Source organism: Hemicordylus capensis, chromosome 5, assembly GCF_027244095.1.
Source record: "Hemicordylus capensis ecotype Gifberg chromosome 5, rHemCap1.1.pri, whole genome shotgun sequence".
NCBI lineage: Eukaryota > Metazoa > Chordata > Lepidosauria > Squamata > Cordylidae > Hemicordylus > Hemicordylus capensis.
In genome coordinates this window covers 88,521,031-88,546,365 of record NC_069661.1, presented here as the reverse complement: position 1 = coordinate 88,546,365, position 25,335 = coordinate 88,521,031, and the positions used below count along the sequence as shown (strand labels likewise).

The 25,335-nt window shown below is 44.2% G+C and overlaps 1 protein-coding gene across 9 annotated transcripts in view; it reads left to right on the top strand.

Annotated features, from left to right (window-relative positions):
* The first annotated feature begins 826 nt into the window (after positions 1 to 826).
* Positions 827 to 25,335, top strand: part of MTNR1A (melatonin receptor 1A) — a 118,875-nt gene continuing 94,366 nt past the window's right edge. For 3 of the 9 annotated variants that reach the window (XM_053257782.1, XM_053257781.1, XM_053257790.1), the window contains exon 1: positions 827 to 1,320. In XM_053257782.1, coding sequence (XP_053113757.1) covers positions 1,140 to 1,320 — 181 coding nt within the window. In that variant the 5' untranslated portion in view covers positions 827 to 1,139. Of the gene's footprint in view, positions 1,321 to 1,545; positions 1,787 to 2,162; positions 2,341 to 4,325; positions 6,559 to 15,591; positions 15,786 to 25,335 lie in introns of those variants that run through there. The other 6 variants (XM_053257786.1, XM_053257788.1, XM_053257784.1 and 3 more) reach the window with 5 other exon arrangements.

Genomic DNA, 25,335 nt, shown 5'->3' with positions numbered 1-25,335 from the left:
GGTGCCCCCCCACGCCCCATGCCGAGCAAATAAACTATGCGTGGAGCTTTTTATAGCACACTCTGATCAGAACCAAGATTGGATCCCTCGTTCACTCTACGGCTGTCCCCTGCGGCTCTGCTTCCTTCTGCATCTTCCAAATAAAGAATCCGTCCAGAAAGAGTTTATTAAACACGATATTAAACCAAAACCACTATTTTTGAAAGAAAGAAAGAAAGAAAGAAAGAAAGATCGCGCCCTATCCCCCTCTCACAATGTTATACAGTATATATAATATTAAGGAATGCACAGAAAGTAACTGAAGGATTATCTAGCACTGATGCAAGGGGCGAGGGATAGGCAATCGCTGGGCGCTGTTGGACGACCTGTAGTCGCCAAATCCGTGAATGAACCTGGCTGGCTTTTTGAATGAACGAAAGAATGAATGAATGGACGAGCGAATGAATGGGGAAAGCGAGGAAAGAATGAATGGGGCGGCGCGGAGGCACACGCGCGCACTCACACACTCACGCTTACAACTCAGCTGTGAATGGAGAGGCTTTTCCCGGCGAGCTCCTCGCGGGGGCGCTGTTGCTACACTGGCCGCTGAGGCGGCAGCTGGAATCCCCTCACAGCGCACGTGTCCGGGGAGGGGGAGGCCAGGCGCCAACGCTAGATGTCACCTGGAGGCAGCAGTGGCGGCTGTGGGGGGGCTGCTGCTGTTTGGGGAGGGGGGTTGGTAGTGGATGGCAGCGGCGGCAGCTGCAGCAGCTGTAGCGGCGGGGCGGGCGATCTGCGGGAAGAGCGGAGGAGGAGGGGGGGATGCTATAAAAGTAACTCGCCATGGCACATGCACACTTGGGCGAAACTTCCCAGTCCGAGCAAAGGGGGCATGGCAGGAGCTCGTGAGCCCAGAGCGGGGAGGGCAGCCGCGCTAGCAGCAGCGGACTGGCCCTTCTGCTACGCGGCGGAGCCCGAGGGGGGAAAGGAGGGCCTGTAGTGTCCTGCTGCGCCCCCCGCCCCATCCGCCCCACACTCCCACCCAGCGGCTAGGGCAGAGGGAAGGCGCCGCTTCTTCGGGCAAGTTGCTGGCAGGCGCTCGCTCTCTCGCCCAACTTTGCCCTGGCGTGTGAGCAAAGTGAGCGGCGGAGCCCAGCAGCATGCGAGGCAATGGGAGCGGGCTGAACGGCTCCCAGCCGCAGGACGGGCTCACCTTGGACAGGCCCCCCTGGGTGGCTTCCACCTTGGCCGCCATCCTCATCTTCACCATCGTGGTAGACATCCTGGGCAACCTGCTGGTCATCCTGTCCGTGTACAGGAACAAGAAGCTGAGGAACGCTGGTGAGGAGCGGGGGGAGTGCGGGCGCCATCCAAACTCGAACCCAGATCGCCACCGACGTGCCTTCGGGGAGGAGCTGGGGAGGGGGATTTGTTGCAGGCAGCTTAGCGGGGAGGGGAGGGGGCTGATGGGGCGGGGGAGAGACGGTCACATGACGGGGCAAGGATCGCACCGCACAGGCTGCTCCTCGCACGCATCCTTATGGTCGGGCTTTGTTTTGGGGGGAAGGGACCGGGCGTGATGCGTGACACCCCACCCCCACCCCTCGCTTTTGCCTTGCCTTTGGAGCCGGTGCGCTGAGATCGGAGGCGCGGGTTCAGCAGGGCACCAGGAGACGTGCCTCAGTTTCTGTGCTCAATCCAATCGAACTGTGCGGGGCTGGAGGCAAGTGGGATTCTGGGAAAGCAGATCACTCGAGCAAAGGCGAGGACAGGCGGAGAGGAGCGCCCGTGGTTGCTGGAGATTTAGGTTGGAATCACTCCGGGGGCGTGAGCATGTCGGTGAAACCATTGCCCCCCCCCCCGCGCCTCACCGCCTCCTTCATTCGAATGTCCTTTAGAACTTTGAATGGCTTCCTAACTACTCTGATGAGTGCTTTGGCGGCTTTTGCTCCCCTTCCCTGCCAGGCATCCGTTCCAGGTTGCAGCAGGTGCCGAAAGCTGTATGTTTTCACCTCAGATCAGTGATCAAGAGGCAACGGGTATTTTTAGTAACAGCCACCGAACCACGTTGCTATTGCGAGCGTCGGCTCAGGATAAATATGAGTCCGAGACAAGCGTGACATTATTTTCCAGTACAGTGGGGCGGGGCGGGGGGGATATGTAGGATGTCAGTGCTGTTCGGAGTAATTGGAAAGCTATGCTACAGTGTCAGGGAGCAAGCAATTGAGAAATGTCGTTTCTTTTTAAAGATAGATAGATAGATTCATAAAAGGACGGTCTGATGGTTGTGACATCATTTGTGCAAAGTCAAGAAATCTTAACACTGGTGCTGAGGCATGGTTTGGAGTAAATTCAGTGTTGGTAAGCTCCTTTTGTCCGCTCTCCGCTGTTATTTACCCCTTTTAAGGATTGAAACCATCTGACAGCTAAACAGATTTTAGGCGTGTGGTGATTTTTTTTTTTTTAAGTGGCTTTCTTTCTTTTTTGGACGGAACAAGATCATTGATGGTCTCTTTAAGTAAATCTGCCTGAGTTTATGGATTATTGGTCTGACAGACAGGGAACTTCTTCAGAGTCATTCTGCTTTATCATGTCAGACCAGCTGGTGTGCACGTGTACTAAATCTATGCACTCAAAGCCCCTCTTAAACTTTCATTGAAAAAAACGGGGGTGGGAGTGGGGGGGGGAGAGAGAGAGAGAGAAACACGTGTGGGGAATTGCGTCAGGGAACCAGACAGAAATTTGCTTCCATGTTTCTCCCTCCACCCACCCCCAACCGCATTGTAAAGGACTGGTGGAGATGGCTTGTATAGTTCTGTTGGATAGTATCCTGGGACCTTAGTTTCATTATATTTATTCTGTTTTCACAACCCAGTGAGACAAGATTAGATCTGGATGACATTTCTGCAAGCAATTCTATCTGCATGTAGCTTCAGTGGTGTCAGTGGGACTAGTACAGTGTGCCACAATGTTTTGGAAATTCTGTGCTTTTCTGAATGAATCAAATTGATATGTCCCATGAACAGTTTTACAGTCACTTTCTGATATGAAGGGAATAAAGGTTTTAATTGCAAATGGGTTTTAAAAAATGCAGTTATTGCAACTGAATTGTGTATTGCATAGTACTCATAGTGTTGTTCCTTTGCAATCTGCTGTGGTGGTTTTCAGTTTGGGGAGTTTATCTGAAAGTTAAATATCTGAAAGTTGTTTATCTGAAAGTTAAACAGAGTTAAAGTTTCAGTACTTATCTGAAAGTTAAACAGAGTATCCTGTAACGAGTCAGGAATAAGAAACCAAAAAAGTAGCTAGTTTTCTAAACAACTTTGATAACACTAATTTTAGACTTTTACGCTGCATACATTACATTTTTTTCTGCATGGAAAACATAAATATAGCAACGCAAACTATGTCTGGATCCTTATATGGCACAAGGCAACATGTGCAATCCATTGCATGTGCAAATGTTTGGAACATTCCCAGGGCATGCAAACTAAGCCTAAATGCAGCAAAACAACAGCATGTGTGGGGTCATGATATATAACAATGAAAATATATGTCACATACTACATGAGAATGCTTTCTTTCTAGAAAAATGTAAAGTGGACATGAGTGTGAAGTCAATAAGAGGAAAGAAAGGTTGTGCCATCAGGCTGATGTTGACTGCTGCCGACCACAGAGCCATGTGGTTTTCTTGGTATAATACAGGGTTTTTTTTTACCATTGCCTCCTCTTGTGCAGTTTGTGATGATGCCCTTCAGTACCTTCCTATATTGCTGCTGCCCGATATAGGAGTTTCTCATATTCTGGGAAAGACACCAGCGGGGATTCGAACCAACAACCTCCAGCTCTCTCGGCAGGTTGCTTCCCTTCTGCACCATTAGGTGGCTTTGAAGTCAATAGATGCACAGAAATTCCTGTGAAATGTAGTGACTCTATTTACTTGCGTTATTGAGTGAGGAGGGATTTGAATCGTTGCCCATAGTTTTGGGAGATGCTTGATTTGGTGAGTCTAGAGATACTTAGTGGTACATTCGATCTTAGTGGTACATTAGAACTAACATACCACTAAGTATCTCACCAAATCAAGTATCTCACAAGTTGGAGACCTGTAGTTCAGTGGAAGGGCACAGGCTTTTCATAGAGGTCCCCAGGCCCCGCTCCTGATATTGCTGTTTACTTCTTGATCTATAGCAACAGTGCTAGGAAGGACTTTCTGACTGAGAGCCAGAGTAGGTATGGTGTAGACAGACAAGTGGTGTGACTCCTATTACAGCAGCTTCTTAGGGCCAAACTGGACATTATTTTACGTGTGTGCTTGGTTTTTCCTGTGTCACAGTGCATGTGCAGGTTCTCAGTCGAGATCAGGCTTATGGTGGTGAAGGGGGCTTATAACTTTTGACCCCCTCCAGTCCAGATCACCCATGTGAACTGTTTGACCTGGGATAAAGCTCCCATTATCCTATGATAAATGCTATTATATGTCCTGTAAATGATATGGTTCCTTGGGCTCTCTTTCCTTTAACTGAATTAGTCTACAGCATGTTGATGATGGTTTCACACAAGAAATGAAGTGCTTCTACTTTCCTTAATGTTATTGTAAACTTTATAAAACTTTGCAAAAGTTGAAATGTGCAATCACATTTTGTCACACATTGACTAGTCAGGGCTACGTCACGCACTAAATTTTTCAGCTGTGCACCAGAAATGACATACAGCTAAAAACATCATGTGTGGATACAGCAAGCATGTTTGCGCACATGCATTGTATAGCTGTGTTCACCAGGCAGCTGTGATTGACTGTTGCTTTCTGTTGAATGTAAATGTAGTGGCCAGCTCACCCTCCAGTTTATGTGAACTGACCTTTCTCTATTACACCTTTTTCATGGCAAAAATACTGTGTGGCGTAATCATACTGCTGCTGCTGTCTTGTGTGAAAACACCCCAAATATTTCTTAATGTGGGCTTAGAAGTTTGCTGCCATGACTGGGAAGAGAAGTCAGACAGGAGTTCACGATTCTGCAAGGATCTTCCACTGTGCAAGGAAAAGCCCTCCTGTTTTGAGAATGATGGCTCTAAGTCGTCCTTATCATACAGTATTCCACTAACTTTCTCACATATGCCTACTTGCTTAGTCTCATCATGTTTCTTATTCTTTTGATTCCCCACCCCCACCCCACAGTTTACAGAAGGAAACCAAATGTGGTAAATGTGTTAACAGAATAACTGCATACAACTAGGGAGCTACAGCATTCTTGAGATTTTGAACTATAGTAGGTAGATTGTGGGACAGTTACCATTATAAATAACTAAATACACAGAGTAGGTCTGTCTGTCTGAATCTACCTACCTACCTACCAACCTTTGTAATTTAATTTTTTCAGGTAAGTATATTCTAGTAAAATGACTTTTAATGTTTCCCACTTTAATTAAACTTCATGCAAAAATAAAGCTATACTTTGTTATTAAAAGATCTTTTACTTGTATATTTTTGGGTGGTATATATAGGTATTTATGTCCCCAAACCTATTGGACATAAGTTTTGGGCGGTATATAAATGTGCTAAACAAATAAATATTATTGAAAAATGGGAAATGTTTATAGCACATATCCTAGCCATTCATAAAAATGTTTATAGTACATATCCTAGCCATTCATAAAAATGTTTATCGTGCATATCCTAGTCATGCCAAATATTCAATGGGATATTTGCTATTTACTGAAGTACAGAATTAGGCTAGAAATGTCTTAAAATCAGTTATTCCAATCTTGTTTATTTACATACCTGTATAACTTTACATCTATGTGGAGTCCATTAAATAAGACAACAATGCAACATGAGACTACGAACACTAGTGAAACTGCACATCTGCTCAAGGGTACATGAGGCATTAGTATTATTTTGTGTGTGCACGTTTGTGAGATAGCAAGGATTTTCTTTTGATTTTTTTGTTGCTAGCTGTGCTTTTAAATATGTATTTTTTTATTTGAATATTCCTAATTATGAGGAAAATACAACTGTTTCCAGAGTCAAAATGGAACTTTGTTTTGTTGACATGGTCATTTGCTGGCATTTCCATTGTGGGAAAGTTGAACCTGGGCTGGAAGTCCCTCCTGGATCAGGTGAGGGAGGAACAGAAGATGTCTCCTGAAAAAAATGTATCTCAATGAAGATCACATTTCCTTTTCTACAAAGAAAACAGACCAATTAAGGCAACAACATTTTACCCAAAGAAGTCAATATTATGGTGGTGATGATGACGACGACTTGGGTGTATCTTTCTAACTGTGTATATCATTATGAAATGGTTGAAGAAAACTTCACAGTGGATATCTGGACTTGTTTTATTGGCACTGAAAAAAACAAAATGAAAGAAAGACCCATGAACAGTAGGAAGGCCTTAAAAAGACTTTGAGAAGAAGCTGTATCTCCTGCTTGGCAGTCAGAATGTTAGTGAGACTCAATGCACTCAGAGATGTTTTGTCCCAGCAAGCAATGAGTCTGATGCAAGGGCTCCTTCCTAGTCTCAGGCATGGCTTCAGTAGATGCTCTTCTAGACCCAGAAGCTGGTGATGCTGCTGGTAGGATTCTCTTTTATTTAATGTACTTGACTGTGATAAATTTCATCTGATCTTGCTTAGGATTTAACAGACTCAAAGAGAAAAGGCCAGTCCCTGGTGCTAGTAACTGTGACCCAAGTTGCATTGCTTTCACCAGCATCCTGATCTGGATGTGTACACTGAGAGGTCTTGCATGCATGGGCTGTCCCATTCCTTTCAATGTGAAGAGCAGATCTGCATGTATAAGAGATATGCACTCAGGAATTCACACACAGAGCTACTTGAAATGACTGGGGTGGCCTTTGTAGGCAGGCAGTCGTGTACATGAAAGTTTCAATTTCTGAATGAATTGGGGCACAGAACTCAATTATGTTCTATATGTCTGTTGGACTTTACCTTTTCTCCAAATTGCAGAGGATACACAAAAGGCATAAGGATGTTGCTGTGGGAATCAATTAAGCATAATGATCCCCACATGACTAACCAATATTGGCCTGCAATTGGATGTCTCTGTTTAGAATTGGTGCATTATTGCAGAACATCGGAGCTCAATGGAACATAATTATTTTTCTTAGGTCAGATTGCCATATCTCTGTTGAACACAGTGGATGATGCTTGTTACACAATCCTGTTACAGCCTACTATCTCTAATTTTTATTGATCATCGCCATATAACCCTTGTTGAAGAAAGAAGGTCACAGCATGCATCCACATTAACGTCCTTACAAGTATCCTTACATTCTTTCTCTTATTACTCCACTATATTCCACCACTGGGGAGTGGAAGGTCCTGCAGCTGGTCAGGACCTAAACCAGGGGTGGCCAACTGGTAGCCTCCCATGAAGCAATTTTATCTGACCTTCAGAAGCTCTACCACATTATAATCACAAATAATGAAAATAAAATTATTTTTCGAAACTTGTGTGAGAGGGATCCACATCCTAACGTTACATTTTTCTTGGGTTTTTTTTTTAGCAATGGGCATAGCCAATGGTCCATAACTATGGATGTGCTCCATAATTGAAGTGCTTATTGCTAGAATGCATCCTGACATGCAGAACTGGTTTGCCACAAACTGGGTTAGTTCAACCCGTTTGTTCACAGACCAGTCCAAGCCTTGCAAAAGGGGTCTGTGATCGAACAAGACCAAATCTGGTTCGCTTGCAGGTTGTTTCACTGGTTCGAGCACCTGTAAAGGGTAATCCAATGAAGATTCCCCTTTGCTTCTGAATTTAAAGTTTTTGTAAAAGGTGGTATGGGAGCGGCAAATGAGAGATGTCTTTAAAAGTAAAATAGAAGTCACTTACCAGCAGGTCTGCAGCACTCCCCCCCCCTCCCATGCATCAGGAGCAGCAATATCTGGCCTCTGCACATGCATGGGGGCCATTTGTGGCATGGCCAGCAACACACTGACGACATAAATTTTATCTTTCTATCTATCTATCTATCATATTTTTATACTGCCCAAAGCTTACATGACAACAGAGAAGTTAAAACATTAGTTAAAACAAAATAAATGGCAACAGAAAAAGTTAACATATTACAATAGTTTAAAATTTTAAAACAATATTTTAAAACAGTGTTCACACTATTAAAAGTATTTAATTAAAAGCCTGGGTGAACAAATGCGTCTTTAAAAACTTTTAAAAAGTTGTCAGAGTATTTTGTCCAGAAACTTATCAGCAGCCAATATAGCTCTTTCATTAGGGGAGTAATATGGTTTCTCCAAGAGACCAATCTGGCTGCTGCATTCTGGACCAACTGCAGTTTCCAGACTACATACAAAGGTAGCCCCACAAAGAGCGCATTGCAGTAATCCAATCTGGAGGTTACCAGCATATGTACCGCTGTTCTGAGGTCCTTTATCTCAAGAAATGGATGCAGCTGGCATATCAGCCGAAGCTGATAGAAGGCACTTCTGGCCACTGCCTCAACCTGGGACACCAGAGAGAGGCTTGGATCCAGAAGCAAACCGAGACTGCATACTTGTTCCTTCTAGAGAAGTGTGACCCCAACCGGAACAGGCAGATGAAACTCATCTCCAAAGTTTCGAACCCACACAATGAATGGCTCCATCTTATCTGGATTCAGTCTCAGTTTGTTATCCCTCATCCAGCCCATCACCACCCCCAGGCAGGCATTTAGGTAGGTTATGCCCTCTCCTGATGATGTTGACATGGAGAAATAGATTTGGATGTCATCAGCATACTGATAGCACCCTGCACCAAATCTCCTGAGGATCTCTCCCAGTGCTTTTATGTAGATTTTAAAGAGCTTCAGAGGCAATATGGATCCTTGAGGGACACCATAAAAAAGTTCAGATTTTGAAGAACAACAGTCTCCAAGGGACACCATCTGGAACCTGTGCGAAAGGTAGGAGGAGAACCACTGCAAAGCAGTGCTTCCCACTCCCAACCCCCTCAGATGCTCCAGAAGGATACTATGGTCAATAGTATCGAAAGCCACCGAGAGGTCCAAAAGGATCAACAGTCACACTCCTCTCTAAATTCCCAATTAGAGATCATGCATCAGGCCGACCAAGGCAGTCTCCACCCCATAGCCCACCCAAATGCCAGTTTGAATTGGGTCTAGATAGTCAGTTTCCTCCAAGACTGTCTGAAGCTGAGAGGCTACCACCCTCTCAATTACCTTGCCCAGCCATGGAAGGTTGGAGACAGGCTGTAGTTGCTCAACTCTGAGGGATCTAATTCAGGCTTCTTCAGAAGAGGTCTAATAATTATCTCCTTAAGACAAGGAAGCAGCCTGCTCTCCCTCAGAGAAGAAGTTATAATCTCTACTAGGCCTTCTGCAATTACTCCCCTGCCATGTCAGGCGAGGGTCAAGCGAACAGGTGTAGGCCGCACCTTTCCAATCAGCTTGTCCAGGAGTCACAGATTGGAACTGATCCAACCTGACGACACAAGAGGAGTTGCTGGACACCTCCATATCTGATACTGAAATAATAAATGGCCTCCGCGCATGTACAGAGACCAGATATTGCTGCCGCTGCTGCTGCAAGGATTGGTGGGGGGAATGCTACAGGCCTGTTGGTAAGCGCCTTCTATTTGATATTTAAAGGCACTTCTCACTCACCACGCCACTCTTTACCAAAAAAAATGTTTACATCAGGGGAATCTTCACCTGATTCCCTTTTACAACTGCTTGAACTGGTTCGATCGGACAGACCAGACTGGCCAGTCAGTCTGAGTAATCCAGTTCATGGACCACATTCCAATCTGAATTTGATTTGAATTCAGACCAAACCACAAAAACCTGTTCCATACACATCCAACTTTATTATAATGCCTGGCTTTATTATAAGGCCTTAAAGGGGTTGGTTGTAGGGATGTGCATGGAACCAGGCATGGGTGGCTCGATGGTGGGGATGTGTGTCTCACTTTAAGGGTGGGGGAGGGTGCACTTATTCCTCCCTCCGTTAGTGGTGTGCACTGAAACGTGGAGCTGCGGTTCGATGCCAGGGGTGGCTCTTTAAGGGCAGGGAAGAGTGCACTCCCCCCCCCGCCGCCGCTCTTCCTCCGCTGGCACTCCATTTTTGGGAAAGTATATGGGGCGGCAGTGTACCTCCCTGCCACTGTTTGCTTGTTCTTGGCCAGAAGTGGCCGGAAGTAACGTCTACACGTGCGCCCAGCATGTCGCACCCGGTGCACATACATCACGCACACCTTACGCACGACGTGCATGGTGTGTGGGCACATGGGGGCCAGGTACATGTGAAGACATTACTTCCGGCCGAGAACGAGTGAAGGGGCGGCAGGGAGGTATGCTGCTGCCCCATATACTTTCAAAAAAATGAAGTGCTAGTGTGGGAAGAGTGGCGGCGGGGGGGGGGGGGTAAGTGACCTTCCCCCACCCTTAAAGAGCCCCACCCCCAGTGTCGAACCTTCGAATGCCATCACATTTGAACCGGTTCAGAGGCCCCTACAATGGCCTCCGGACCTGTTAGTACACACCACTACCCTCTGCTTTTCCCCCACCGGTGCCCGGTATTTTACATGTCCTACGGGATGGCAGTGTACTACCCTTTTGCCCCATTTGCTCTTCGGATGGAAGTGGCCAGAACTAGCGGGTGCGTGAGCACACATGTTGTTAGCGCACATTACTTCCGGCCATTTCCAGCTGAGGAGCAAACACGGTGGCAGGGAAGTACGTTGCCGCCCCATAGGATGCATAAAATACCAGGAACTGGTGGGAGAAAAGCGGAGGGAGGAGTAAGTGCACCCTCCCCCACCCTTAAAGTCCCCCTGCCTTTGAACTTCGAACCCTCAGTGTTCGAACCTCTTTGGAGGCCCATAAAAGGGCCTCCAAACAGGTTTGTGCACATCCCTAAGTGGTTGTACTGCAAAATGCACTTCTGGCCCATAACCCCACTCTTGGGAAGGAAGGGGCTCCTGAAAAAACAGGAATTGACCATACCTAACCTATCCATGTTTATTTATCCTTATGATGTTTCTTTCTCTTCCCTTCTTGACTTTGCTCACACAGTACTTTTAGCTAAGCAGGTAAATGAGCACCTCTTTACACAAAAAGCAGACATACCTGTTCCCCCCACCCTACACAAAATGATTCTGTGTAGGAAAACCATGTACATATGCCTATTTCTCTGAAGCTCCTTATAGTAGGATATCCTCCAAAAAGAAAAAAAGAAAAAAAAGAAATGCACATCTGTGCATTTGTCACATGTTTAGGGGTGCATGCATTTATTGCACAGAAGAAATATTGGGGCAGGACATTGTCCGTCCTGAAAAGTCAACATATTTGTGTGTGTCATTTAGGGAATTGGAATAAGCAGCAAAGTGATGTCCCGCACTGGTTCCTTTCCCCCAGAATGCATCTGTGAACTGATTGCTTAGGACGAGAGTAGGAAGTTGCCAAAGAACAATTAGCAATTGTGCCATTTTGTGTGTGATAGAGACTTTTCTTTGTTCCCTGCTAGAGGAGGGGACTCTGGTTATTGCTCTTACAAATGGTCTGCCAATCAGGAAAGAAATAGTAGTTCCGCATTCATTACCTTTCCCCTTGCTTTTTTTTTTTTTTAAAATAGACAGTCAGTGTTTTATTGTGCCAATGAGAAATCTCTTTTGTGTAGAGGCTGATAGGTTAGAACAGGGCTGCACAACTTCAGCTCTCCAGCTGTTGTTGATCTAAAGCTCCCATCACCCCCAGCCACAGTGACCAATAGGGGTTATGGGAGTTGTAGTCCAATAACAGCTGGAGAGCCAAAGTTGTGCAGTCCTAGGTTAGAAGAAGAGTTCAGGTTTAAAAAAAAAAAGGGGAAAGATGATTGGGCAGGAACACACATCATGCTTGTAACACACAGCAAGTATGTGCCCTTACCAGAATAGTCTTTGCTGCCTGCCTGGGACTACAATGGATATTTATTACTTCTACAGATATTCATATACTGCTTTTCAACAAAAAATGCTCAAAGTATTTTACATTTAAAAAGGTAGTTCCCTGTCCCAAAAGTGCCCCAAAGAAGCACATAGATACCATCAACAGCCACTGGAAATAGCCTGTGGTGGGGTTGGATAGGGACAGTAGCTCTGCCCCTGCTAAATATAAGAGAGACTCCACTTAAAATATGTCTCTTTGCTCAGCAGGACTGCAAACAAAGAATTAGGGTTAAGAACCTGGTGGCCCCTGTGTGACTCATCAGCTGTGCTCACTCTGGAGAGTCACAAATTGTCCTGGTCTGCATTTGGAGGACAGCATATAAGCAGCTTTTCTTTGAAATAAAACTAAACATTAGACAATTAGACAAACAAATTTGGAAGAAAGTGAAATATAACAAAACACTGATTACATACTTCTCTGACTAATAATATCCTTATGCCTTCATTGTTATTCATGCAAGGAAAACAATACATCAAGAACAAAGGAATAGAGCAATTGTAAATCTCATTATAGAACAGATATTCATTTATACCCCCCCCCCTTAAATCATATGTGCCCTTTTAAGTGACCAATCCTGCACACCTTGCAGACTCTTGTCTGGGTTAAAAAGGATTCACCGTTGGCATTTGATTAAAGTGAATGCAACTGCTGCTTTCAGCTATAGTATGCCCTTTGCTAGCCTATTACCTTTTTCCTTCCTGTACCTGTCATTTGGCACAAGTTGGAATGACTTTCTCAGATGTTTTAATCTATTGCTGCAAGGTACTTGAAATAAATGCTGTCATCTGGAGTATGCATAACTCTGGGGAAATCCCTCTTCCATCACATCTGGATTGATTTCCCCCCAAATAATTAGAATGAAAGTTTTGCACTCTTGATGGGTGAGCAGAAATTGAGCACTATATATCAAAATGTTTCTTCCAGGCTCAGAGAGAGAGAGAGAGAGAGAGAGAGAGAGAGAGAGAGAGAGAGAGAGAGACTTTAATCTAGTTTTAAAAAAATGTTTTTGGAGGCCCCTGATTTCTGCACACGTCTGTTTATGAGAGTGCAGGTGTAATGTAACTGGAGTGTGTTTGCCCACCTTCCAATTCTCCATTCCTTTCACTTTTGAAATTAGCTTTTGAAATGCAGGTGTCCAATTTCACAAATCATTACTTGCTTTAACACCTGCCCTTAATGTGACTACAATGCTATTGTCACTAGAACAGAATGCAGAATTGAGCAATTGATATTCACAAGGCACCATGTTCTTCTGCGTGGACATCACTTCAGGATTGTAAGTTAGTTCTCTCGTAAGTGCTTTGCTGAATTCAATCTGCTCCTAGCCAAACAAAAAAGTACAGTTATAAAAGACAGGACAGACATATCAGGAGATCGATGAGGAGGCTGATAACATCCACTGTCTTCGGAACAAGCAGGATCATGATTCTTCCCATAACTGAGACTGTACTTTAGTATTGAATGGATGTAATGCTGGCTCACTGCAACGAATGGATGCATATTGGGAGCCAGCCCTGGGAACATGCCCACACTCTTGTGCAAACTCCTCCTCCCTTCCCTTGGTCTTAACTGTGGTTGGCCCTTACAAGTATACTGAAGCTAGCCTGGTTAATTCTAATCAGGGTTTGCAAATCCCCTTTCAAACCCTGATTATTGTTAAGAATGGCTATGTCAGTTCAGATGTAATGCTAAGCATAGTTAAAGCCAACAACGCAAGGGAGAAGAAAGTCATGCTGGGGAGGGAAGGAAGAGGAAGTCCACATACCTGAGATTGGCAAACTAGGTTGCTGAGAACCAGAATTGTATCTGTATCAGGCATTTATAAACAGTAGGAATGTTACACAAAATGTTCCCAAGCTAAGTGCCTAGCAATCACATGTGGTGTAGCTTTGCTGGACTGTGCCACTTCAGTATTCAGGTGGGAGACCAATTATTTGAATTCCATCATATCTATTTAAAAAAAATGCTCAGTGGATGTAGATGTTTTCTCTTTCTAATAGAGAACTCTGCACAGTGAGACATGGGGGCCATTCACACGACCTACTGGGTGGGTAGGAGGAAGACTGCAAACCTTGCCTTTCCCCAGATTATCATGCTGTGCTTTGTGGGAGTGCAGAGTGCACTCCCACATGATCAGCACTGCTGCATGCTGTTGTAAATCTGTTAATTCGGCTAACCCAACAGGATTTACAACCCCCTTCAGCACTCCCCCTGTGAGATAACAGAAAGCAGCAGCAAAACTGCAAGAAGGAAAAGAAAAGGCTCACAAAGAAAATAGTAAACGAATTAAGTCCCCTGAACTGAACTAGGTAGCCCCCCTCAATAACTGAGTAATAAGTGAAAAGAAAACACAAAGCAAGGAATGAAATGAACAAAAGACACCAGAACAAGGAATTAATGGAACAAAGCAGGAAAGCATAAACAAGGCAAACTGGAACTTGGAAAAGTCTGCCGCCAGTGAAAGTTGCATACAGCATCTGAGCAAGTGAGAGACTGCTAAATATATATGGCTCAAGAGAACCAGCAGCCAATCAGGCTTCCCTGAGTCAGCACTTCGGCTTCGTGATCTCCTGAACCTGCATGACTGCCACTGAGCTTGCCTCTTGAGACGCCTTCTCAAGACAGGTGAAATCCCAGGCTCCTCCCCATCAGAAATCATGTCTGGCAGCTGTTGTGAATCCTCAGCTCCAGAGTCTGGTCTCCCTGCCAAATCCTGTTGCTGTGCCTCTGAGCCCTCACTAGCAGGCGAATCCTCCTGCTCTGACTCTTCTGAGTCAGAAGTCTGAGCCATGATACATGCAATACAGAGCAGGGCCGATTGCTCTGAGGCCAGGACTCATTGTCCTGGCCTCTGGGTATCCAGCCTCTGAACATGGTGCACTGAAGGATTCCCCCAGGGGATGTGCACTCTAGGTCCCCATCTCTGTGTCTGCATGTGCTGCAAGCAGCCCGTGCTGACACCTGATCCTGGAACCTGATCCTGTCCTTAACCTGGGCTAAGAGCCGGGCTTTAGCACTGGGTTTGGGGCTGTGGCACCACTGGGATTCGCATGGATCCCAGTGGTTCTCACAAGCAGCCAAGCCCAGGTCTGGCTGCCTAAGCCTAGATGTAGCTGCTCATTCATTCTAGTAGTAGAAGTTCATTCTGAGTACTTCATTCTTCAACCTCCAATCTGAAGTAGTACAGTCTAGCAAAAGCTGCACTATGTGATTTTTCTAATTGTGGAGCTCACCGGTTCTGCTAACCATAATGACCTTTTGTCAAGAATAAATAAGTATTCATAGCTTACAGTCACATTAACTGAAAATGATATTCAAGCCCTGGCCATCCCTATTCTTGTGGGCTTGCAGAATTGGACCTTGATTTCTTCTAAAATATATGTGATATTTTAGATAGTAACGTAATTTGCTGGTTGATGAAGAGCCTTCTCCTTCTTTGCACGTGTTGAAAGGCAAATGGCCTGTGCAGGGTTGGAACCTCTTCAAATAATCAAGCTGACACTCTCACCCTCATTGTTCTTGATGGTCTGTTTTTCAACTGAATTACATTTTTAGTCAAACATTCTCCATTGTCAGATTCCCCCCCCCCCGATTCCTTGTTTTGAATTTTGGAATAAGAATGTCCTTATCCTTATTACAGATGTCCTTTGAAATGCTTCTGGATGCTCTGAGCTAACATGGAGGACTCAAGAAATGTCTCGATCATCAGATATTCAATTTCACTTCTAGAAGACCAATTCATAACACACAGACTCAGACACTGAAGAAAAGGGATTGAAAAATGGATGGCAATGAATGTATTGCAGTTTTGCATAACGTCAGGTAGCAAAAATGGTAAGCAAATTTTGTGTGTGTTGCAGTGGAATGGGGAAGTGTCTATCTGAGTGGTTGGATTTTGTCAGCAATTGAACAATGCTGAGGACAAAAATACACAGTGTTTAAAATATACCTCCTGTTCATGCTGAACACCAAAGTGTCATACTAGCCCATAATAACCTCCTGACACCCAAACAGTTACACAGAACACTACTGTTTCCTAAAGTTCACATAAAAGGAGGCATTGCTAGAATGCAATTTTTTATTTGGAGGGAAACCCACTTGTTTTGAACATCTCTCTTTGTATGCTGTGTTTGATTCAGTGGCTGACATCCTGGCAATGAAGTGAGTGTGATAGGAGGATCTGTGGGGTCACACTGGGAGCCCTCACACAACTCCCCCAGTCCTCCCGTGCATGTGCTGCTGCTCAAGAGGGCTAATTCTCCTGAATGAAACTTGCATTTGGGAAGAGCTCGGTCAGACCAGAAATACATCACTGACCCTCCCCAACATGTTTCCACTCTTACAGAGTGCTTCTAGAGTGCTCAGAGGTATTGCCCCTCTTGAACAATTGTGTGAAGGACCAGGGGAGTTGCATGAGGGCTCCCACCATGTCCCCATAGACTCCAGTAATGTGTGCACTTTGTTAGGTTGCCGACCAGTGATGATCAGTGATGAGCACCACATTTAATGTTATACTTCTCAGTACTAGGCACTAACTTCTTTTCAGAGAAAGGGGTAAGATCCAGTACACAGGATAGTAGTATATTTCCTCTGGTGGTTTTTTGTTTGTTTTAAAAGCAGCCACTCATTATATATACATGTATTGGCTCACACCCAAATTAATTACTCCCCAGTCGTTCCATTGAAAATACAGGGGAGAATGAACCATGACTCTCTTGGCCCATTAACTTCAATGGGACTACTTGTGCGCAATTTAGTCTGGCTTTCAGCTACTATTAACATTGCATTGCACTGCGCAGTCTGTTGTCCCAATCCAGAGAAAGGATTGACATGTTCAGTCAGAAGTCAGTCCTGTTGAATTCAGTGGGACTTTTTTCCACTCTTAAGCGGCCACAGGACTGCAGCCTTTGCCACTCTTCAGTCCCATTGTAATGAATAACTCCTTCTCTAAAGGCTTTTTAAAAAAAAACTTTCTAAAGTCTACCAGCAGATAGTGGAATTCAATCTGATACATTAACCATTCTCCAGAGCCTTGTGGCCATTCTCTTGGATGCCTCTGCCTTTGGAACTTTGGCAAGTGGCTACCAGAGAGAGGGCATTTGCCCTGATGGCCCCCCAATTGGGCACGTCTTTCCCCACATGTGTGCCAGGTGCTTCCTTCCTACTTTTTGGGTGCCTGGCAAAATCTGCTCTGTTCTCTTATGCCTCGGATGGCTTTTAACAGTATCTGAAAGCCTTTTAATGGCCTATCTGTTGGTTTATGGATTTTCCTGTGCTGGTCTTAACTGTTTTTATGCTGCTTTTAATTTTGTGTTTTCTTTCTTTTATCCATGTCAGTTTTTTAGCTTTATCATAAGCCATTTGGCAATAAGTGGTCTGTTGAATACTGTACTGTAAATAAATATCCAGATGAAATAGATAAAGCGGGATTAGAAAGAAATGTTGGTTGACTACTGTGCCCGAGTATGTCAGGCTAGTAATGTTGTGTGCATGCAAGTTGCACAAACCACACAAATTACAATGCAGAATTTTCCCCCAATGGGCTTACTCTTGTTAACATCATTTGCACAATTTTTGTGTTCACAATTTGTGTGCATGCAGTGTACTGAGCTGGCATACCCTTGCATGGTATGCCATCCACCGAAAATATTATGCAAGTACTGTAATACTTCTCTTTCTGTATGCAAAATATACATTACTCTGTCCAGTGCTGATTTCCATTGAGGATTAATATTTTGTAACAATGGGCACAACCCAGCATAAATCAGTTGCAGCAAAGGTTAGCTGCTCATTGAAGTCATTATGACTGAATTGGAACTACAGTACATCCCATTCTATTGCTTTCGATAGGGCTTTGTTTATTTTATTTATTTATTTATTTATTTATCATATTTTTACACTGCCCAAAACTTATGTCTCTGGGCAGTTTACAACAAGAATAAAAAGCAAAACATTAATTAAAAACAAAAACAAAACAAAACAAATTTAAAAGCAAGAAATTTAAAACACAATTTAAAATTTTAAAACAATATTCTAAAAAAACCATTCAAAACAATCAAAACAATATCAGTTAAAAGCCTGGGTGAAGAAATGCATCTTTAAGGACTTTTAAAAGGATGTCAGAGATGGGGAGGCTCTTATTTCACTAGGGAGTGCATTCCAAAGCCTTGGGGCAGCAATGGAGAAGGCCCGTCCCTGAGTAGCCACCAGACGAGCCGGTGGCAAATGCAGACGGACCTCTCCTGATGATCTCAATGGGTGGCGGGGTTCATTACGAAGAAGCCGTTCTCTTAAAAACCCAGGGCCCAAGCTGTTTAGGGCTTTATAGGTTATGACCAACACCTTGTATTTTGCCCGGAAACATATTGGCACCCAGTGTAACTCCTTCAATACGGGAGTAATATGGTCTTTCTTAGATGACCCAGAGACCAGCCTGGCTGCCGCATTCTGGACCAACTGTAGTTTCCGAACTACATATAAGGGCAGCCCCACATAGAGCGCATTACAGTAATCCAGTCTGGATGTTATCAGCAGATGTACCACTGTTTTGAGGTCATCTAACTCAAGAAATGGACGCAGCTGGCATATCAGCGGAAGCTGATAGAAGGCACTTCTGGCCACTGTCTCAACCTGGGACACCAAGGAGAGACTTGGATCCAGAAGACTGTGTACCTGTTCCTTCTGGGGAAGTGTGACCCCATCCAGAACAGGCAGATCAAAATCAATTCTCGAGTTCCGACCCCGCACAATGAGTACCTCCATCTTAGCTGGATTCAGTCTCAGTTTGTTATCCCTTGTCCAGCCCATTACCGACTCCAGGCAGGCATTTAGGGAGGTTATGCCCTCTCCCGATGATGCTGACATGGAGAAATAGATTTGGGTTTCATCAGCATACTGATAGCACCCTGCACCAAATCTCGTGATGATCTCTCCCAGCGGTTTCATGAAGATGTTAAACAACATCGGAGACAATACGGAGCCCTGAGGGACACCATACAAAAGTTCAGATTTTGAAGAACAGCAGTCTCCAAGGGGCACCATCTGGAACATGCCTGAGAGGTAGGAGCGGAACCACTGCAAAGCAGTGCCTCCCACCCCCAACCCCCTCAGACGCTCCAGAAGGATACTATGGTCGATAGTATCGAAAGCCGCCGAGAGGTCCAAAAGGACCAACAGAGTCACACTTCCTCTGTCAATTGCCAGTTGGAGATTATACATCAGACTGACCAAGGCAGTCTCCACCCCATAGCCAGCCCGGAAGCTAGTTTGAAATGGGTCTAGATAATCCATTTCCTCCAAAACTGTCTGGAGCTGGGAGGCCACCACCCTCTCAATTACCTTGCCCAGCCACGGAAGGTTGGAGACAGGCCTGTAGTTACTCAACTCCAAGGGATCCAAGGTAGGCTTCTTTAGAAGCGGTCTAATAATTGCCTCCTTAAGACTAGGAGGCATCCTACCTTCCCTCAGAGATGCAATTATGATCTCTACCAGGCCTTCTACAACGACCTTCCTGCTAGATCGAACAAGCCATGTCGGGCAAGGGTCAAGAGGACAGGTGGTGGGCCGCACCATTCCAATCAGCTTGTCCACATCCTCAGAAGTCACAAACTGGAACTGATACAGCCTAACCACATAAGAGGAGTCACTGGATACCTCCACATCAGATACTGAAGTAAGTGCAGAGACAAAACCCAAGTCGGCCCGAATACAAGAGATTTTCCCCACAAATAATTTATTAAACACATCACAGCGGGTAATAGATGGTTCCAAATTCTGATTCAAGGGAGGAGGGGCACATACTAGCCCTCTCACAACCCTGAACAACTCCGCCGGATGTGAACTTGCGGATGCAATACGGGCAGAAAAGAATCGCTTCTTTGCCACACGTATCGCCTCAGCATAGGTCTTCAAATGAGCTCTATGTTGCAATCTGTCAGATTCAAGCCGAGTCTTTTGCCACCTGTGCTCTAGTTGTCTACCTCGCCTCTTCAGCTCCCGTAGTTCTTCCGTATACCAAGGGGCCAGTTTTGAAGTGGGTCGGAGAGGATGCTTAGAAGCAATCATGTCTACCATCCCAGTGAGTTTGTTGTTCCAATTCTCTACCAGGACATCAACAGGATTGCCGGCAGAGCCAACACTGAATCCCTCCAAGGCTTCTTGATATCCTATGGGATCCAATAACCTTCTCGGGCGGACCATCCTAATAGGTCCCTCACCCCTGCGAAGGTGGGGTGTGACTGTGAGTCCAACTTTAACCAGATGGTGGTCCGTCCATGACAAAGGGGAAATCCAGGATTCCCCACCCACGGAACACCACCCTGATCAGAGTGAAAGACCAAATCAAGCATGTGACCTGCAATGTGCGTCGGTCCCGAGACCACCTGAGATAGGCCCATAGTCGTCATGGCCGCTCTGAATTCCTGTTAACCTGTGCTGAATGGTGCCCATGACCTCATGCTCCCTTGTTCTCCCCCAATCTATGATAACCTAGCATGCTCCGTTCTGTTCTTCCTTCAGGTGAACTACCCCCATGCTATTATGAGGCTGTGGGAGGGTGAGTGCAAGATGTGTGTATTCACACCTTCAGTGAGGCATTGGCTTCTAGAGTTCTAGATGTTCTGCATGACTCTCACTTTAGAGTACCTCTTCTCTGCCTTTCCCAATTTAAAACAGTGCCAAGGAAGTTGTTCACTTTCAACAGATTATGATGAGCTATTCTTGACGTGGAAGTTTAAGCTAATCCTAATATATTGGCATATTCGTATTAGGGATGTGCACGGAACAAGTTTGGTTTGTCCGGTTCGAAGGTTGGGGGTAATCTCTTTAAGGATGGGGGAGGGTGCTCCTGCAATGCAACAGGAGGGGTAAGAGCACCTTCCCCTGACCTTAAAGAGATTCCCCCCCTCTTTTGTACCAGCAGGTGCCAGTTCCATGTACACCACCAGTTTGGATTTCTTGGCTGTCTGGGATGCGATTTATTTATCTATTTAATTTTTATTTATTGTTAAATTTGTATACCACCTTTCATTAAAACAATCCCAAGGTGGTTCACACAAAAGTTAAAAACAAAACTATAATAATGACACAATTAAAATATTAAGCTAAAAATCTATATTTCTTCATAGTTACTCATACTATGATGTGTACTGTGTGTTATGTTGCTGGTCTTTGACCATAAAAAAGTTATCACTTTCAAGATAATTCTATTCCTGCTTACTTTGAAGTAGTTCATGTAGTTACTTTGAGTTCAGTAGGATTTACTCTGAGTAGGCATGCCTAAGATTATAGCCATGTGTTGCTCAAGTTCTTGTCTCTCATTAGGAAGTTTAAAATTTACCACCATTCAGACAAATCACTACCTGGAAATATTTTTAAATTGAATCTCATTCATTGTCTGAAGCAGGCGCTGGCCATTTTTCTTTGGTTCTAGGACCAGTCCCAAAATTTAGGAGCCAAATAATAGACACTTGACAAAATTATCAGATTTAGTGACAGACATTGTGGATTGGGAGGGCAAATTTGCTTATTTTTATCTCCTTTGCAAGTAACAGCCTTAAACTGAAACAGGGATGCTTGAGACAAATAAATATTTTATTAAATAACTCTACTTCTGAATATCCTAGTCAATACCCCATGATAAAATTTCTAGGTGCCATGGCTCCTGGCACCTGGGATTTTTCAAGCCCTGTATCTGAAGTGATTATATAGTATACAAGACAAACAAGAATAAGTTTCTCTGTCTTTTGGTTTAGGTAAAACTATTTTAACAGCACCTTTATTAATGTTCTTCAGCCATTAAAAGTTCTTATTCCTTATTTTTAATGTCCTGTTAAAGGTTCTATCAGAGTATAGTAGAAATCTCCTATCTAAAAATCTGTGTTCTGTTTCACGCATCAGCATAACTTTACGTAAAGAACATTGATCTCTCCAGATCATATAACCTTCTGATTATACAAATGTTGTGTATATCCCCAGGCCTTGATGCCTTTTGAATAAATAGGAGGGTTTCTGTATTTGATTAGCGAAGTTCCTTTAATTGATGTATGTAACAATTTATTTTCACCCCACAATAATACCCACTTAACTTGTTTATGAATGTTTAAGATTGTTTTTAACTGGGATTGAAAAAACATTTTGGTTATAAATTCTTGTTGACATGGTTATTTTGGAGCTGTTGTGTATATATACTAAATGTATTACAGATACAACTTTCAGACATTAAAGAGGATCGTTATAAAGGTAGACATTATTCATACATGATTCTCTTTTTCTTGACCCACCTGGTGTAACTAGATACAAAGATACTGAAAGATTATGGCAATTGATTGAATCTCTCTAACTGTGTTTTTGTGACTTCATTGATATGCTTCTTATATGTCAGTTGCTTTGGATGTGGCATTTGTTCAGTTTTTGCAGTTCAGAACCCACAATCATAGTTTAATCTTGGTTTGTTTCAGTAATTCTGTCCCCATGGGGCTCTTGCATAGAGAGAGGCATGTCTAAATTACGGGAGGTTGGGAGAAAGGCAAAGAACTGAATAACCCAAATGGAGAAGCAAACCAATAATTGTGATCATCTGTGATGCCAATCCATGTTGTTAAATAAACCTTAGTTATAATAACCATGGTTTCATGTGATGTCTGAACCTGCCCGTTATATTTTCATCCTTACAGCAACATTGTACAAGCAGATCTGTATTATTCTCCTCATATTACATATGGAAGAATGGAGGGAATGACTTGCCTAAGGTGCTTTAGCAATTTCATGGCAGAGGGAAACTGTGAACCAAACAATAAGGCTATTTACATGGGCAGCCTAACCCAGGCTAGGGCAGCCCAGCCTGGGTTAGGCCACTCACGTACAGTGCTGGGATTGGGGCTGATCCCAGTGCTGCCCACCCTACTTTTAACTGCCCTAACCCTACTTTTAACCCCAGCCTTTAGCAAGGGTTAAGGGCGCAGGTGCACCTTTAGCCAGGGTCAAGGGCACAAGTTCACTCGTAACCCCAGCGCCATGGTCATTTGGGTGCTTGGGCTGCGTCTAAAGCAGGGATTCTCAATATTGGGTCCCCAACTCCCATAATCCCCAACCAAAGGTCACTGGGGCTAGGGATTATGGGAGTTGAAGTCCAATAACATCTGGGCACCCAACGTTGAGAATCCCTACTCTAGCGCACGCGACTCCTGGGGGATTCCCCCAGTGTACCATGCTCATTGTGTGGTGCATTTTGTAATATCTTGAGGACAGGATGCATTTGTTATGGTCCAGGCCTGATTTATATACTAAATATGCTCATTAGCTAGCATACAAAATTAGGCCAGTCCCATAGTGTCACCAAGTGACCAAGTTCTTTTATATAGTGAGCATGTAGGATCTGGGCGCAAGGAAGAAAGGAGATCAAGCCAATCCTAAATGATTCAATGGGCTTTACTGAGTATAAAAGAATAACAACATCAATCTAGCAGCAGAAAGCAGAACATTCTATCAGTATTACTAACAGTATTTCAACCCTAGCCATCAACAATATTTACCCAGTGTTCCTAACTAACATATGTGTGTGTTTTAAATCTTCCTAGAGCCTAATACAATTCAGATATAGATGGAAAAAGGGGGGGGGGGGTAAGGAAGGCTGAGGGCTGGCATGGTTTGGGGAGATCAGGAATTAGTAAAGGGAAAGTGAGGGGGAGGAGAAGGAGAAAGGATGAAGGGATCCAAGGCTTGTAGGGGCAGCATATTACCAGGATCAGAGGCTTTGAGAGCAGTGGATCTTTCAGCTGAAGGAGCGAGGCTTTGGGCTGGAGACAGGAGCTTTTGGATCAAGCATGCAGTTTGCTCAGAGCACGGCTGAGAGTCAGAGCACCATGGCTGGAGAAGTCTTGACTTCTCACTGCGCAGTAGAAGTCACAGACAGCTCCTGTCCATGGACAGAGTTCCTGCTTGTTGCCCCGCGGCTTAGCAGCAAACTCCGGGATTGCTCGTGAGCAGATCTTGCATGTAGGCACAAGACTGCTTGTAGGCAAAAGACTGCCCCTCTCTGTCCAGTAAGCTTCATTCTTTATAGTTGTATTTTCCTTTGATGTTCATTTGAGTCTTCTGGATCACAAAAGGCATCTATTGTCTTTTAATTATCAAAATTAGCTCAGGATATTTGGTCAGTCCAGGGTAAACAGGGTCTCTCCTGTTAGCAGAGTATTGTTCTATTGTCATCCCCCAAAACAAATCTACATCTTCTCCTGCCTTGTCCCAAGAATGTTAAAAGTCAGGAGTTAGTGAAAGAGTTAGTTCTATTTGTGTGAGACAGCAATTAAATTACTTCTCGTTTACCTCTATCTAGTGTGTAATTATAACAAATGAATATTTAAAGTAACATCAAAAAGGGGTACATGTGTGAGGCTAGTTAATCAACACATTTGACTAAGGCAGAAGCATCCTGTCAGTGAGGTAAGGGGAACACTGGACAGCAGGTTAATTTCAGCAGTGTGAGACTGGTAATTAAGCCTGACCCATTGTGTCTCTTGTGAGTTCCACAAACACTGATAACCAATGCTAGATTACCCCTGCCTTTACAAATCATTTACCAGGCATTACCCAGGCAGATCTGGGTGTCAATTCACCCTGAGTCCAGGCATTTAATTGAACTCTTAATATAAAATGAAATCAGACACAGGCCTGAATTCCATATACTAATGGGTTGGTACCTTTAAGTCTAAGGTTGGGGTACATGTGCCCGTACATGTGCCCCAACACATTGGGATCATGTGGGAGCACTATCTGTGCATCCTACCAATGTGGAAGGATTGTCTAGCGGGGAAGATAAGATCAGCGCAGCCCCCCCCCCCCGGCAGTCGTGTGCATAGCTTTTCTGACTCTTAATCACAATCACTTGTGCTACATAAATATGTTTAGAACTAACAAGGAGTTTGCATGGACTGGCCACCAGCTAATAGGATGGAGTCTATGTATTCTGATGAAGAGGCATGGGAATGGCCACTTGCTTCATATCACGTCTTTCTCTTGCAGGCCTAGTGGTAATTTTAATTTCAGGATGAAGACCTGCCGAACAAATAAGCCCTCCTCATGTCCTGGCACAGAGATCAATTTTTCCCTTGCTGAGTGGTGTTCAGAGTGGCTGATCAATAGCACTGTTTTTGTTAGTAAGACATGGCAGTTGCATGGGGATGTTAAATTAATAGCATTACAGTCTCACTGTATAAAACTGTGTGAAGTGACCAAGGACTAAATTTAGGGCTTGGCTTTTCTCAAGTGCCAAGCATTCCCAGCTCTTCCTGAAATCAGTTGAAACCACTGGTTCCTCATTATTTCTGAGCATCAGCTCAGTAACATCAAAGGACATTATTTTTATGCTGCTGATGGCCAGTGAGTT